The sequence below is a fragment of the Panthera onca genome, chromosome C1 (assembly GCF_046562875.1).
Source record: "Panthera onca isolate mPanOnc1 chromosome C1, mPanOnc1 haplotype 2, whole genome shotgun sequence".
Taxonomy (NCBI): domain Eukaryota; kingdom Metazoa; phylum Chordata; class Mammalia; order Carnivora; family Felidae; genus Panthera; species Panthera onca.
In genome coordinates this window covers 200473369-200491155 of record NC_138346.1, presented here as the reverse complement: position 1 = coordinate 200491155, position 17787 = coordinate 200473369, and the positions used below count along the sequence as shown (strand labels likewise).

General features: G+C 35.6%; 1 protein-coding gene across 2 annotated transcripts in view; it reads right to left on the bottom strand.

Annotated features, from left to right (window-relative positions):
• EYA3 (EYA transcriptional coactivator and phosphatase 3) overlaps positions 1 to 17787 on the bottom strand; it is a 95989-nt gene that overhangs the window by 57116 nt on the left and 21086 nt on the right. For both annotated transcript variants that reach the window (XM_060624731.3, XM_060624732.3), the window contains exons 2-4: positions 12731 to 12832; positions 7020 to 7063; positions 2817 to 2896 (exon numbers count right to left, since the gene is read on the bottom strand). In XM_060624731.3, coding sequence (XP_060480714.1) covers positions 2817 to 2896; positions 7020 to 7063; positions 12731 to 12763 — 157 coding nt within the window. In that variant the 5' untranslated portion in view covers positions 12764 to 12832. The remainder of the gene's footprint in view (positions 1 to 2816; positions 2897 to 7019; positions 7064 to 12730; positions 12833 to 17787) is intronic.

Here is a 17787-nt window from a genome sequence, read left to right as displayed (position 1 = left end):
GTGACAGGAGCAAAATTTGAGAGGGCTGAAGGATTAATGGGAGACAAGAAAACAAGAAAAGGGCAACTCTAGGGGCTCCTGGGTGGCTCCGTCAGTTGAGTGTCCGACTGACTTCGGCTCAGGTCATGATCTCACGGTTTCTGAGTTCGAGCCCCGCGTCGGGCTCTGTGCTGACAGCTCAGAGCCTGGAGCCTGCTTCGGATTCTGTGTCTCCCTCTCTCTCTGCTCCTTTCTCTCTCTCTCTCCCTCAAAAATAAATAAACATTAGAAAAAAATTAAAAAGAAAAAAAAAAAGGGGGCAACTCTTTCCAGAGGTTCCAATGGGTCATGGGACAAAGAAAAGGCATGAAACTAGTGGGGAATGCGGAACCAAAGGAAGATTTTGTTTGTGTTTTAAGACCACAGATACTGGGTCATGTCTCTTTACTGAGAGGAAGAATTAAGAAGAGAAGAAGAATGTGGGGCACCTGGGTGGCTCAGTCAGTTAACCATCCAACTCTTGATTTCGGCTCAGATCATGATCTCACCGTTCATGGGACTAAGCCCTGTACTGGGCTGTGTGCTGACAGCGTAGAGCCTGCTTGGGATTCTCTCTCTGCCCCTCCCCCACTTACGAGCACATTTTCTCTCTCAAAATAAATAAACTTAAAAAAAATGTTTAAAAGAAGAGAAGAAGAATGTGATGATACAGGAGTGGTCTTAGGGGAGGGTAAGAAGGGATTGGACACAGAGCACAAAAGGTCTTACCTCTGGAGCAAGAATACTATTTCCATTCTGATGAGAATGAAGCAAGAAAACACGGGTACATACACAGGTAGGTTTGAAGATCTGGTGGTAAGGGAGTTTCTTGTCTGACAACTGCTATTTGCAAAGGAGCCATCAATTGAGGATGAGGAAAGGTGAGTGAGGGTATAGGTACTTTAAGAGGAAAAGAGGTGTGAATTATCAAAAGGTAAAACTCATTAGGGAGATGGGGAAATGCAATAGGATTTCTAAGCATGATGGGTGCCTACTTGAGGCATTGTAATAAGTCAACTAGGTATATAATTTAGCCAATATTTAGCTATTTGAATACACTATGGAGAAGATGGGGAGTTATATTAAATTAGCAAGAAGGGTTAGCAAGGAGAGGCTTTGCAAGAAGGCTTAGCAAGAATAGCTCAAGAGGCAAAGTTACTGAAGGTATCTGTAATAGAATTATTATAATAAAGAATATCTGCTGAGTAAAATGGGACATCAAGGCAGGCAGATATGATGATGGGTACTGATTGGATAAGTCATCTACATGGATTTTGAAATCACTAAGAACAGTAAGAGTTTGGATGGAGAAAAAAACAAAGATCTACTTTTTAAAGAGCAAAATGACTAGGAGTTCAGTCTAGGGTAAAAAGAAAGGTAGGGGGAGGCATAAATATAGACTTCAAAGGAACTAGAGTTTTTGAAGGAAAAAAGAGAAAAATCATTTAGAAGCAGCAAGAGATTCAACTTAATTCCTGGCCTTTGAATATAAAAGGAACAGGTTTATTTCTTGGGGATGAGTGGGACATTAAAAAAATTAGAGAGACTTTTCATTGATTAGAGCAGTTTCCCACAGAATGAACAGTTTCTCACATGCATCAGAATCACCTATCTTCTTGAAAATATAGATTCCCATCCACATCAGATCTATTGAATGTGATAATCTATGAAAATGAGGCTGGAATTCTACACTACAAATAAGCACTCCAGATGATTCTTAAGTATGCTAAAAGTTTGAGAACCACTAGAATAATATATACAACTCAAGACATATCATTTTCTAATATATGGAAGTATATAAGGTTAAGCATAACCTGTTAAGAGAAGAAACATCCCCTAAACAAGTATCTTTTTAAAGAATACAATAAAGAATACAAATTTATTCTTTTAAAGTGTGTGGTAAAATATGGAGGGGCAATGAGATTTAATTTCAGGGAGCACTATTTGCCCTATGGAGGCAATCTGGAGGAGTATGTGGGTATGCCAGAGAAACTTACATCTCTGCAAGAATAAATCAGAACACTCTACAAACTTTTGTCCATGCATGAATGCATCTGTTCTATCAGAGAAAGTAGGCTGGTAAGTGGAGGATGTATCTTATTGAGCTGGATCTCCCTTAGGGCCCACTATCAATCTCGGGTTCTGAGGGGATTACTTTTCTTTTTTGGCATAAATTGACAAGTAGAATCATTTGGTTATTAGAAAGGTGGAAAAACATCAAAGCCTCCAGAAGAGCAGTCAGAGGTTGGCCTACAAACTTTTCTGATGGTAAGGCATATTACCTATAGAACATCCAACTTCTTTTTTTTTTTTTTTTTTTTTTTTAATTTTTTTTAATGTTTATTTATTTTTGAGACAGAGAGAGACAGAGCATGAACGGGGGACGGGCAGAGAGAGAGGGAGACACAGAATCCGAAGCAGGCTCCAGGCTCTGAGCTGTCAGCATAGAGCCCAACGCGGGGCTCGAACTCACAGACTGTGAGATCATGACCTGAGCCGAAGTTGGAGGCTCAACCGACTGAGCCACCCAGGCGCCCCAAGAACATCCAACTTCAAAACAAAAATAAAGTCAAGTGTGACTCCTCAGGTACGTGGATTCCATGCGATTTTGTCCCTCAGCTGGTATGTCAATAAAGTTTATATGGGAGCACGGGGATGAACACACACACACACACACACGGAAAGGAAAGGCTTCTGTACACATGGGACAAAAAAGGCAGTCAGTGAAAACCAATTATAAAAGAACAGCATTACCTATAGGAATACCTCTTCCATCATGCACAGAATATAGTACTTACTTTCCTCTGACATGGTAAGGTTTGAAGCAAGGCTTGAAGTTTCAGGTTTCTGATCACTGACTTCAGGGCTGCTCACTTGACTGAGAGAACCAAAATGAATACATTAGTCCCTCATGGACTTGCTGCATTGCTTAAAGTGATTACATCAAACCCATTTCTTCCTAGGCTATACAAGTAAGAGGCAAAGTAAGTCTTCCTCATGGTATTATTATTATTGGTTTTAGCAGCTACCTGAAGAGCTAGGGTCAAGGGTAGTGTACCCTCAGCATGTGACTGTTCTTTCTCATATCACTAGACCCCTTCCGCTTTCATATCAGTCAGAAATTCTAGGTGAGTTATAGGCAAGTCAGAGTTTTTCTAAAGACCATGTGGTAGGGGAAAAAAAAAAAACCTCCACAACACTTAAAACTGCACTGTTGCTTTGTTTCCAAAGTTCCACAGGGAAGTAGAGAGATGTCTGATTTCAGAAAGTGATTCTCATAATCACTTGAAAAGTTTTTTCAAATTACATATGCTTGCTTCCCAGAAGGGGATTCTGAACCTTAAAATGGTTCATTCTGCTATATTTTTCTTCTCTAATTAAAAAATGTTTTTCTAAATTTGTTATCATATCCCAGACGGAACAATACCTTTTTTTTTTTTTTTTTTAAGTTATAAGGGAAATTCAGAGAAATTGCAAAAGGTAAATCACATAAACTGGGAGAACAAGTCATTATGTCACACACTTTAATGTTGGCAAGATTCTCACTGAAATTCTGGAATGGAGATTTTACTAACTAACTAACTCCCTCCTCCTTCTACTTTACTTTCCACTCTTTAGTTATTCCCTCAACTACCAGGTTAGCATAATGATTAAGACTACAGATTCTAGAGCCAGACTGCTTGCGTTCATATTCCACTCTGCCAAAACTAGCTTAATGACTTTGGGTACTTCTTTGCACTCCAGTTTCAACTGTCAAAGAGGGATAATAATAGAGCCTAACTCATAGGGTAGTTGTAGGGATTAATTAGTTAACATATAAAAAGTACTGAGAGACTAGAACACAGACAATTTAACTGTAGCCATTATTATTATATTACAACTTCTCCCCAGCCCAGGCATCCTTTCCATATTCGTGTTTCCTAGAAAGAAATCCACTTTGCTATTCTACACTCTAGGGAGAAGTAGAGGACACTGTACGAGAGGCTCCATATATCTGGAAAGGTAAGACTGACTAATACAAAACAAGAATAGTTTCTACGCAGCAAAACTTTTAAAATAAATGTTATTTACATTAAAAATACACAGCCTCAAAATTTTTAATGTTTATTTATTTTTGAGAGAGAGAGAGAGAGAGAGAGAGAGAGAATGAGAATGAGTGGGGAAGGGGCAGAGAGAGAGGGAGACAGAGAATCCAAAGCAGGTTCTGCACTGACAGCAGACAGCCCAGTGCAGGGCCTGAACTCACAAACCATGAGATCATGATTTGAGCTGAAGTCAGATGCTCTACCGACTGAGCCACATGGACACCACCACAGCATCAAAATTCTTAAGGCTCTCATATCTTTTCTGAATGGACCACTAATATTCAAGTGTAATATCAATATAGTTTTTTTTTCCTGGTATATTCTGAATGTTCAAACAACTTTTCCTCAAATGTAATTAACTTTTTATTTATTTTTAAAAATTTTTAAATGTTTATTTATATTTGAGAGAGAGAGAGAGAGAGAGAGACAGAGAGAGACAGAGAGCAAGCAGGGGAGGGGCAGAGAGAGGGGGAGACAGAATCCAAAGCAGGCTCCAAGCTCTGAGCTGTCAGCAGGGATGAAACCAAGAGTCGGATGCCCAATTGGACTGAACCACCCAGGTGCCCCTAGTACTTTGTTAAACATTTAAAATTTTAGATCTAGGGGCGCCTGGGTGGTTCAGTAGGTTAAGTGTCCGACTTTGGCCCAGGTCATGATCTTGCAGTCTGGGTGTTCGAGCCCCACATGGGGCTCTGTGCTGACAGCTTGGAGCCTGGAGCCTGCTTCTGATTCTGTATCTCCCTCCACTTGCACTCTGTCTGTCCCTCTCAAAAATAAACATTAAAAATTTTTTTAAAATAAATAAAATTATTAAATCTAGAAAAATTATGTACTATCTCAACATTTATTTTCACAGTTATATAAACATAAATTTTGCTTAATAGTTGTGCATGGTGAAAAAAAAAAGATGTTCTCAAATAAAATGACTTCTCCCTCTAAAAAGCAAAAACACCCAAACTCTTTAAAAAGTGAGGAGCATCACAAATGCTTGATTCTTATTCAGCAGAACTCTTGTAATAATCAACACAGGGGCACTTGGATGGCTCAGTTGGTTAAGCATCCGACTCTGGTTTTGGCTCAGGCCATGATCTCATGGTTCATGGGTTCGAGCCCCATATCAGGTTCCATGCTGTCTCTCCCTCTCTCTCTGCTCATTCCCTTCTCTCTCTCGCTCTCTCTGATAAATAATCAACACAATCAACCAATAATGAATAAACAAAATTAGGTTTGGACGTACAATGGAATATTATTCAGCCTTAAAAAGGAAGGAAATCCTGACACATGCTATGACATAAACGAACCCTGAAGACACTGCACTAAATAAAACAAGCCAGTCACATAAAGACAAATACTGTCTGATTCCACTAAAAGGAGGTACTCAGAGTAGTCAAAATCACAGAGACAGAAAGAACAGTGGTTGCCAGGAGTTGGGAGAACAGGGAAATGGGGAACTATTATTTAATGAATACAGAGTTTCAGTTTAGGAAGATGAAAAAAGTTCTAGAGATGGATGGTGGTGATGGTTGCACAACAATGTGAATATAATAATGCCACTGACTTATACACTTAAAAATGAATGAATGGTGAAGTTTATGTTATATATATTTTATCATAATAAAGAAACTGAAGGAGAGAGAAGGGATAGTTATAGGAAAAGACAAAGGCGGTAGGTTCCATAATATAACTGCAAGGATCAGCCTTAGATATAAGCAGAGGAATTAACTTCAGAGGAAAGGGTAAAAGAGAATATTGTAGAGAAGCAGATAAATGGGCAGATGTGACAGACAAATGAGATAGTTTCTATCTAAATGTTTCTAAGTTCTCTTTGAATTAGGGAGCAAGATCCCCAGCTGGGTAAATGGGAGCAAAGTAAAGGGCAAGGAAGATGAAAGGAAGGGGAGGAGGCAAGAGGCAAGGAGGAAGGGAGGGAGGGAAAGAAAGATGATTTTACAGCCTAGGATAAAACACACTAGGAAGGGTGGCTGGACCACCAGGAGTGCTTAAGTGCCTGTTTGCGATGTAATCATAAATGAAAACAGTTTTGTGTTTTTCTCTGACAATGTTCAGGTGACTGGAAGTAAGAATGGAATAGGTGAACAGGTGGTCTACCCAGGGTTGTGGTTTTGCTAAGGAAGCATGACACAGGGGAAAAGGAGAACAAGGTAGAAATGTTTGCAAGGGACTGATTAATAGATCTTATAATTTAAAAAGCATAAGAAAAACATTGAAATCTTGTGGGAAGCGTCAATGGGTAAGAGTGAAAATATGATAGCTCACTTAACGGAAAATGTACAGGAAGATATCACATGGCTAGTGTGGCAGTAGTATAAATGAGCTGGAATGGAGCGTGTGGTACTAAAAGAGTAGGATTCTGGAAGTTCAGATGTTAGAGGTGGTGCAGTTACTGGTTCATAGACAAACAGAAGTAAGGACTGTGGAAAACTGAAAACTATGGTGTTGTGGAAGCCGGAGTATGAGGGGCAAAGAAGCTGTCTCTTATCTACAGGGAGTGGAGCTAATGATTAAGGCATCCCATGTCCATTTGGTGATTAATGCCAAATCCTTTGCATTTCCCTTATTTCTGCTTCTTTTTCCCATTTTGTATCCTGTACATCTGACTGAAGAATGCTCACCATCATGTCTCTTTCCTATATTGCAGGACCTAAGAGATAACATGAGTTCAGTACATATTCCTAAACAAATAATGAATGAATAAGACAAAAATCAGCACTTATTTGTTTCAAGGACAAACTAGTGGAAGGATATTTTCACCTTAAACTAAATAATTTCAAAACCTAAAGACTGATGCTAAAATTCAAAACTAGAGTAGTCAACCCAAAATGTACCCATATACTTATAAATAGCAGGTGAAAAAAAACTAAGTAGATCATTAAAAAGAAATTCAACTTTTCATACCTCAAAGTTTGCTCTCCTGATTCCTGCATCTTGGCTTTTTTCACCTGCAAAAATAAATATACAAAGGCATCAATATAGTGCTCTGTTTCTGAAATCATCTACCTATTCAAATGGCAGGCTGATATTAACTAATAATTTACAGGGTAACTATTTCATTTTGTTCTGTTTACATTTATTTAATTAACCTTTGTTATATTTTAGAGTTAGAGATGGGCTTCTTTGTTTTTCACATGAGCTCTTTCTTTTCAATGAAAAAATTGTTTTTCAGATTCAAGGTAAAATGTTTACCAGGATTTTTACTCAAGATACAATGTTTACCAGAGTAAAGTATCCAAACTTGGGTACAAATTAGTTGGTTTTAAATTTTAACAGACTCATAATTATATTATCAAACTGTAAGTATGGCATATTCAACAACATCAACTCATTTATTACTTTATGAAACAGAAATGTCTTTATACTTAAATTACATGCCAAAAATAAAGATAAATTCTTATCAGGTTATGAGTACTTTAAAAAATATTCTTTATGCTATTCTGTTTTATTCCAGATTTTCATCTTTTTCTAACTCATTCTGAGGTAAAAGCATTTCCACTGAAACAGTTTAAGAATCCCAAACAGAAGATCAACAACATTTAACAGTACCAGTGGATTTCCTTGCTTTCATATATATTACAAAGAATCTGATTTTAGAGTTCTCTGATTAGAATAACTAGTCACAGTAGAAACATGCTTAGTATGCTTAGCCATACAAAATTACAAAATTATGGATTGAGAGTATCTCAAGCTAATAAAAAGCTGAAAATCTACTAAATAATCTTCAACAAAAATATCAGGTGGGAATATAGCTATTTAATATGATTAAATTTAACATTTCAGACATTGCCTTGATTTGGGCAATTATGTCCCCCTGTAAATCAGAGATAGGAAGCATCTGCTGCCTGGCATTCTAAGCAGGTAAACTAACTCAAAAAGATACAGACAGATATTACAAAAGTACGGGTTGAAACAGTACAATCCAGAAACGAATGTAAAATAGTGTAGCTACTTTGGAAAAGTTTAGTAGTTCCTCAAGGGATTAAATACAGTTACCATATAATCCAGCAATTTGACTCCTAGCTACATAACCAAAAACCAAAAAAACAAACAAACAAACAAACAAACAAACAAAAAAAAGAAAGAAAACATATGTCCAGGAATGTTCCTAACAACATTATTCAAAATAGCCAAAAAGTGAAAACAACCCCAATGCTCATGAATGAACAGATAAATGGATAAATAAAATGTTAAAATAATGATAAATAAAACAATGAATGATAAATAAAATAAATTCATACAGTATTATTCAGCAATAAAAGGGAACGAAGTACTGGTACATAATATATGCTACAATGTAAATGAACCCTGAAAAGATTATGCTAAGTGGAGGGAGCCAGTCACAAAGAACCACATAATGTATGATTCCATTTACATGAAATGTCTACAAACAGGCAAATTTTTAGACAGAAGTTAGATCAGTAGTTACCTAGGGCTGCAGGGGATGAGGGAGTTGGGGGGTGGCTGCCAATGGGTATGGAGTTTCTTTTTGGAATGGTGAAAATGTTTTAAAATTGATTCTAGTGATGACTAAAAAACATTGCGAATATATTAAAAACCACTACTTTAAAATGGATATGTCAATTTTTTCTCAAAGCTTTTATTTTAAAAAAACGATATAATCTTATGGGCATGTTATAACTGAAGATAACATAAAAAAAAAGAACCAATGGCAAATTTGTGAAATCAGGGTTCTATCTGTACCTCTGCTAAAAAAAAAAAAAAAAAAAAAAAAAAAAAAATCATGCCTTAAAGGAAAGGAAATATCCATGTTTTGTTTCAAGCATTTCCTTACTCTGATTTTTCAGATGATCAAGGCTGGCTTTGCACTGATGTCTCTAAGTTTTAGGCTTATGGTATAAAACTGCTATTAGTCTGGAGGAACAGAACTCATTTGAAAGAAGTTAGGTATTTGCTTATAAATATGTGAATAAAAACATTTTTAAACTTTGAGGTATGCTATCCTTTACCTAAGTTTATCCTCCTTGATAAAGAAGACACAAAAGAAATCAGGGGTGTTGAGTCAAGAAGTTGTCTCTTCACCACCTGTTCTACCTCTTCTTCTCCTTCCCCTCCAAGTCCAAAACACAATTTTAAAGTCCTTTTTATTGTTCTCAAAAATGGTTCCCAAGCTACACTCCTTTTCTACATCCTAGCCTGGAGAGTATACTATGGTTATAAAGCATTTGCCACTTGTGTTGTCTACAGTAAGCATTAGTAATTTCTTTTTAAAATTTTAATACAAAAGGCATACATGCTCTTATTTTTAAAAATTCAAACCATTCAGATATGTATAAAATAGAAAAGACTTCATTCTGCCTCATCCCTCCATAAAATAATCAGTATTAAGTTTGCTGTGTATTCTTCTAAAATTTTTCCTATGCATGTAGGTCCTTTCAAAACTTGAATTCAGAGAGCACCCCTGATAGCCATAAAAGCAGGTATTTTTATGTGCTTCCAGCTTAGCAGGGACAATCTTGGTTTATACCTCTTATCCCGGAACCAAGTCTGTTTAGTGTCCCCTTTTACTCTTCAAAAGAGTTCCAGTTTGGACAATAATACAACTGTTTCAGAGTATTTGAAAAAGATAAAGACTGGGGGTCAAGGAAGGGGAAAGACAATAATGTCAAGGTAACTGGTGAACACAGAGTGAACCATTTCCAAATGCAGAAGATTGAGGATTGATCGGCAATAATCAATTGACAGAAAACCCAAAGCTAAAATTTATGTTGCACTGTCAACAATGACCTGAATAAAGCTTAAGACAGGGCAAGTAATTAGTAAAGAAACAAGAAAGGGATAATTCAGCAGGAAAGAGACAAGAAGAGATAGTGAGATTAAAATAATTCTTGTAATAATGTCACTAGTAACATCTATATATACAAGTAACAGTAGGGTTAAAACTCTTGGTTTTATTTATCATCATTAACTTGGAATGGAATCATTCTTTCTACTCAAATTTTAGACCTCTACTACAGCCTGTGAAGACTTGTTTTTCTCTTCAAAGTATAACATTTACTCTTTCCATTCTAATTATTCTGAACAGTTCTTAAATATTCTGTGTTTTCTCAGATTCTGTATTTGTCCATTTGGCAGCCATTAGTCACAGGGCCAAACTAAGGACCAAGCTGTGTACATCTTCCCTGTGATCCAGAGCCCTCCATCTCCTTTATCCAACTTACACACCAAGCCAATACTTCCCCTGCTCTGAGTCACCCCAGAGCCAGACACCAGCACCCAGTAACATCCTTGATACCCCAAAAGCCCTTGGAATTATTCAGACTACACAAACCTAAACCGTTTACCCTGCCTTGCCTTGCCTCTGGAAACTCCGATAATGGCTATGGCCTATGCTTTCCCCTAGCTCCTTTTTGCCTCCTAACTGACATTGGTGCCTCCCCCTGTGGCCCTGTGTGACGTGCTATGCCTTTCACTTTTAAGGACATTAAGCTTTTCCTTCAATGGCATGGACTTCCCTGTGTTATCACTCAGTTACCTTTAAAAATTAAGACCCAAGGGGCGCCTGGGTGGCTTAGTCAGTTAAGCCTCCGACTTTGGCTCAGGCCATGATCTCATGGTTTGTGTGTTCAAGCCCTGTGTCGGGCTCTGCGATGACACTGCAGAGCCTGCTTGGGATTTTCTCTCTCTCCCTCTCTCTATCCCTCTCCCACTTGTTTTCTCTCTCTCTCTCTATATATATATACACCTCTAATTAAGATAAGATAAAAATAAAAATAAAAAAAAATAAAAAAATAAAAATAAAAAAAATAAAAATTAAGGCCCAGGAACAAATCAATAAAAAAATGATGCTCTGTGACAATCACCATTTATAGTCAGCAGAAAATGTTTTTAAAATGGTTTCATTTCTCACCTTCTTAAGTAACAATCAGGTTTTGGACATCATGTTATAGAAACTGAATAGAAGAGCAAGGAAATAGAGTAGAAAAGACAACTCACCAGCAGGTCAGCCTCACAATCCTACTTTAAATACATAAGGAGTTACTAACAACAATACCCATTTCAACAGTATGTCAACACATAAGTCTTTTGAAACTAGACCTCTTGACCAGACTTCTTACTACATTAAAAACTCAATGCCATCATTTTCTTTGGTACATTTAATGTCTCTAACCCAGCTATTTGTTCTCACGGTACATATCCTAGGAACACTGCTGAGGATGATTTTTAATTCTACCATTTCCTTGATTATCGATGTCCCAACAGGGATAAGGGATGACATTTCAAATGTTTCAAGGTCATTTTACCAATTGCTATATCTTTCTGGTTTTATACTTGCCTTAAGTGAGAGGGCTAAAAGAAAAATGGCAAAGTAATCATCAGTATGTACTTCTCAACATAAAGAAAATATTAAAAATGTATTAAAGGACTTCTTGGGAGCACATGTCCATCTTTCTGTGATATAAAGAATACATCTGGAACATGAAAAACATACCCTATTACCTGCTTTCAAAATTCAAATTTTTCTAAGCTGGATTTTCATAAAGGTAAACATGTATCATTCTGCATTCTTCCTTAATATAAAATGCAAGAGGCTCATTCAGGATAGTAAACTGATTCAGTATTTATCTAACTTCAGAAAAATCTCAACACAAAAGAAAAACATCCTTTAATACAAAAGTATCTACGAAAATGATTACTATTGCCTTTCCTTATTTTTTATTTATTTATTTATTTATTTATTTATTTATTTATTTATTTATTTTGCTTTTTTAAATGCTAAGGGTCAAAACACAGAAAGACCAAAATATACAAACAAAAGGCCACAACAAGGCAATAAATCTGTATCACTTGAGGACATTTAAAATTATTTTATTTATTTATGTTAAATATTTAAAAGAAATTAAGAATCTAACCTGGACTCTAGGGTCTTATCTATTTTTTATCTGCTTTTTAAAGTAAGTATTTTAGTATTTAAAAATACTTACCTATTTTTAACAATTAGTTATCAAATTATACTTTCTTCAACTACTACTACTTTTTAAAAACTTAATCAGAAAAATTTAGGTAAAGATAAAAAGTACGTTTTCTGGCACAAATGATAATATATACTGTTTTACTGGTAAATAGACATCCTCTTTTATTTTCTAAAAACTGTAAGGATAGCAATTGTTGGTTCTTTTTAATGGCATTTGCAAATACAGTACTTTTTTTATTTTTATTTTTTAATGTTTATTCTTTTTTGAAAGACAGAGAGAGACAGAGCACAAGTAGGGGTGGGGTGGAGAGAGAGGGGGACACAGAATCTGAAGCAGGCTCCAGGTTCTGAGCTGTCAGCACAGAGCCAAACGCAGGGCTCGAACTCATGTACCGCAAGATCATAACCTGAGCCAGAGTCAGACGCTTAACCGACTGAGCCATCCAGGCGCCCATGCACTACTCAGTTTGTAATACTGAATTTTCTAAGCAGACTCCCAGGTATTAACAAAATGTGAATTAAAGGACATGAAATTATTTTCTTAGAAGGAAAGTATTAAGAAGTCTCTTCCTTATTTTTATTTCTAATTTGGAATCTGCAGTATAACTGAGTGATCTTTAAAATCTCTTAAGATTGGCTTTTCTATAAAGAACTTTAAATTGTTAAAGGAAATACTTACTGGTTGTTCTGGTAAATCTTGCTCTTCTTCCATGAGGACCAATATTTCTTTCTTACACTTATGTGACTGGATTGCAAGTGTCTGTCAAGCAGTCTTCACAGTCTGTTTAAAAAAGAGGGGGGATCCAAAGCTTTATGTCCTCTTTTATCATTGAGGCCATCAGATAATAGTTTTTTTAATTTTTGTTACCTCAAGCTTTCTACGTGAGTCCCAATCTCAAAATCTCAAACCTGCACGTGGCCTTTCCAAACTGACATGCTGTACCAAGTCAAGACAGGTATACCCAATGACCTTTATACTACATCGCAAAAGCCAACATGTGGAAGCCCTTCTGGTTTACTTAAAACGTGGTTACTATAGTGCCCAATGCATTAAACATTTTATAATGACAGCTGTGTGCAGATAACTAAAACATTATTTTTGAGGATTATTGTTACATTAAAAAATGATAAAAACTAGCCTAGCAAGTCAGTATGTTATGATAACATCTAACCTGCTTGAATCTGGAACATTTACATAATTGTTAACACAGACACACCAAATCACTTTAAATAGGACAAAATGGAATATCAATTAAATACTTTCACAACCAACTATCTATATATGTATGTTATTAATTTAAAGGAAAGTTCTTCTGGATTTATTTTAATAATGCAAATAAATAAGTAAAGCAAAACCTTGAATTATAGAATTAAGGAAAAATAATCATGTAAAGCCAAGATCAAATTTTATTCTGAAATAACAAGCTCCACTAAATATCCTACTGTGTCAATCTTGTTTTTAATTTTTTCAATGTTTATTTATTTTTGAGAGAGAGAGTTTGAGCAGGGGAAGGGCAGAGAGAGAGGGAGACACAGAATTCTAAGCAGGCCCCAGGCTCTGAGCTATCAGCACAGAGCCCGATACGGGGCTCAAACTCATGAACTGTGAGATCATGTTCTGAGCCAAAGTTGGACACTTAACCAACTGAGTCACCCAGGTGCCCCAAAGCAAACTCTTTACCTTCTCAGACCCTGCTCTTCCTGACCTGATTTCCAAACTAAGAAAGAAAAATAAAGGACTCGAAGACCCCAATTAATGGTAAGAACATTTTACTGTGGCCTGCTGGCAAGAAATAGGTAGATATTAGAAAACTAAACACATTGGAAAAACAAAAACTCCATTTCCCTTTAACCCAAATGAAATGGACACTTCTCCAAAACAGATGTGACTGCTTCTGGTTTTAATTAAGGTCACTCCTGTTTTCACTTCTACCAACCACTGTACCTAACTTAACCTATAAAGCTAAAGCAAGTATAGAATCTTACTGGCAAAGTAATGGAAACAGATAAAAAACATGAAAAAAGAAATGAAAAACTTCAGTAGTGCCAATAACACCACCCCTCCACTTCTACTGCTCCATCTCGATGCAATACAGCATGCTTTTTAGAGCCACGCTCCAGAATGGGAAAAAGAGAGAAAACATGTGTCTTTTTAGATGCAAAATTGTCCCACTCTACCACAGCTTTAATCCCTTCCCGGACCTAGAATGTCGTAAGAAAAAAAGTTTAAAGGTCAGAAGCATGTGATCATCAATACTCACGTGGAGTCGTACACAGAGCCTCAAAAGCTAAGTTTTCAAACTACATGACGTAGATAACTAGTGCTGCAGAATTACGGAGCACAATAACTAAAGCCCACAGGGGCTATCTTGCCTGAACTTGTTTTGCTCTCCTCGGAAGAGTATAATCAACGTGACGTGAAACTGATTACAATTGTGAAAGATGAAACATTTTTATGTTTTACCAGCTCCTACCCATCTTAGTTTTAAATTGAAATGTCTTTATTTTATAGGATTTTAATAACATCTAAATGTACATAATATACATACATAATTTCATCCCAAAACAGGAGCAAAATCTGGCCAAATCATGAGGCAAATGTAATGCCTTTAATACCTCATTTGTTGAATTTTTGTGTGACCAGCTCTCACCTAAACAAAAAGTGTTTACTTAAGTAAAACAAAAGTGTTTTACTTAATTGAAGGCCATACTGTAATAACTGTAATCTCTAATTTGTAGATTCTCAGCACAGGAGAGGGAAGGGATATTCCTTCTCATGGGGGAAGGGTTATAAAATCTACTTCTGGGCAAGACAGAAGGTAAGAAAAATTATTTTAAGAAAAGGATACTCATACGTGCTTTAATTTTAAACATAAGAACTAATTGATTTAAAAAATATGAACATCAAAGGAGAACAGACATTTTTTATTGATTAAAAGGGATCATGGGTTTTAGAAAGTAAGAAATACTACTCTTAATTGTGGGGAAATAAATTCTCAAGCCAGACAAAACTAAATGTTCAATCTTGAATTTTGTTTTTTAGAAATATGGCAATATTATGGTGATCTTATTATGAAAAGGAACAAATTTTTTTATTTTTCTTAGGATAAAATCTATGGTGAGTTGCAAAAAAACTTTAAGGGAAAAACTGGAAGACCTTCTACCTCCTCTATTTTTCTTTGAAAATAAGCACCCTTTGTTATTTCCATCTTAAAAATCCCTTTTAGTTTCTCAGCTTTTCAATTTAGGGAAATAAAAGGGGCATAATTTTTATAGTTAGAAAACATTTTTTTAAATCAAGTAATTGATCAATGATCACCAATAATTTTGATCATTTTAGAACAAACAAAAAAAAAACGATCTAAAAGAAAGCACATGATTTGTTACAGAATCTTCTGGGATTCTACTGGCAACGTGTAACATGTATAAAGTTGCAAACATTCATTCTGGTACATTTGTGTATACAATATATTAATTATATTAATAATTGCTATAAATTATGTATTTTCCTCACAACATGCATCTAAGACACTACTTTCTATCAATACAGTAGTCTTCTATCCAATAATTTATAACTTGAATAACCTGAAAAATATAAGGATATACTAAATACAAGAATGCAAGTATTTGCCACATTCCTAGCACTTCTCAATGTGCTAAAACCTTAATATTAAGACCTCACACCATTTTCTGTAATTGGCACATGCTTACAATCAAGTCACGTTTACTAGCAACAGACGGAAGTGCTGTATAACACAGATACAGTGCTCTGATACTTAATATCAAAAAAAGTACAGAATTACTAATCTTAATATTCTCATTTCCATGTATGAGTTCTAGCATTTAATCGAATTGTGGGTTTTTAATGTAACCTGATATTATTCTACACTTACTGAAATTCATCTTTTAAAATATCCAAAAATAGGACTTGACAAGGACTTGACATAGAAATGGAAAGTGGATTCTTATTGCAATTTAAATGAATACAATTACTTACAACTTAGTCAAACGGCCAGTGAAATTACAAAACATGCTCCGAGTTAATCTTTTAAGTACTTTCGAGCATTTGGACAGTAATGTCTTCTCATAATTTTCTAGTTTCAATTCTTACTATTGACTTCTAAAAACAGCTTTTTAATCACCTTTTTGGGTGAGAGTTTGTCAGTATCTATATATCATCATGGACAGAAATCTGGGAAAATCTACATTTGAGAACAGAAATAGTATTATTTCCTAAGACTTTCCCTACCTGTAAACGCTGACAATGAAAAAATAGGGAATTCTGTTTGGATTTGAAAGGTCAATTTTAAATACTGTGATTTCACATGTTTATAAATAAAGCAGGATACTTTTGTAAAATGGCAGCCATAATTTTAAAAAAATTGTTTTTTAATGTATGTTTATTTTTGAGAGAGAGTCAGAGCATGAGCAGGGAAGGAGCATTGAAGAGAGGGAGACACAGAATCTGAAGCAAGCTCCAGGCTTTGAGCTGTCAGTGGAGAGCCAATGCGGGGCTCGAACCCACCAAGTGCAAGATCATGACCTAAGCTGAAGTCAGGTGCTTAACTGGCTGAGCACCAAGGCCCCCCGGCAGCCATAATTTTTATTTTTAATCTTTAGAAATTAGAAGGGAAATTATTAGTAAATATTTTATTTCAAAATTCTAATTAAGATTCCTATGTCATAATTTCTGTTTTGCACCAAGTTAAACATTCTATTCACCCTGTAACTGTACATGGCTACAGGTAAGAACTTACATTACTGCAATGTTATTATAGCTCTTAAGTATAGTAAGGGAAACACACACACACACAGCACAGAATAAAGGTCAAATTGCTTTCAATGAAAATAAAGTATATGTTACTCTTAATTATGTGTCTAAATAGAGCACAACATTCTGATTGTAAGTCCTAGAAGGGGAACTTGCATGTGGCTACGTGTGCACAGATTAAGTGAGTATCTTTGATACAGTTCTAAAGAGAAAACAGGTAGCTCATAAATTTAATCACTGACTACACTGTATTTTAGAAGTCTACTTACTATTTCTTCCAAAGCCTTATAGATAAATTTTTAGAACACACCAAACAAAAGGCTACAGAAGTTTTCCTGGGGAAAATTAACAGCATCATTCCCCAAATTAAATATATCTCAGCAAGGGGCGCCTGGGTGGCTTAGTCAGTTAAGTGTCAGCTCAGGTTGTGATCTTGCAGTCTGGGAGTTCGAGCCCCTCGTCGGGCTTTGCGCTGACTGCTTGGAGCCTGGACCCTGCTTCGGATTCTGTCTCTCTCTCTCTCAAAAAAATAAACATTAAAAAAACTAAAAAAAAAAAAAAAAAAAAAAAAAATCTATATCTCAGCAATAGTTATAAACAATAGTAATCTAAAGAAGTGTCAAAAAAGTGGTACATCGTTACTTAAGATTATTAACATGTGGATTACTTTAGGATTTAAAAGTACATAATTAGCAAAAAAAAGAGTACATAATTAGCAAATGTCTATCATGGTATCCTCAAATATAATTATGTGTATGCCTTGAAGAATGAAAACAGTAAGCAAAATACTGTCTTTTAATGGCTTTAAGATAACTGCTTCAAGTATTGTTATTCAATAATAATTTATCTATTTAAAGGAGATCATAAATGAATTAAGAAACTAGGGTCCTAACACCCAAAGTACCAAACATAAAATCTAAAGACACCTCTTCCAAATAAACTCTAATTTATCAACTAGGAAGCCT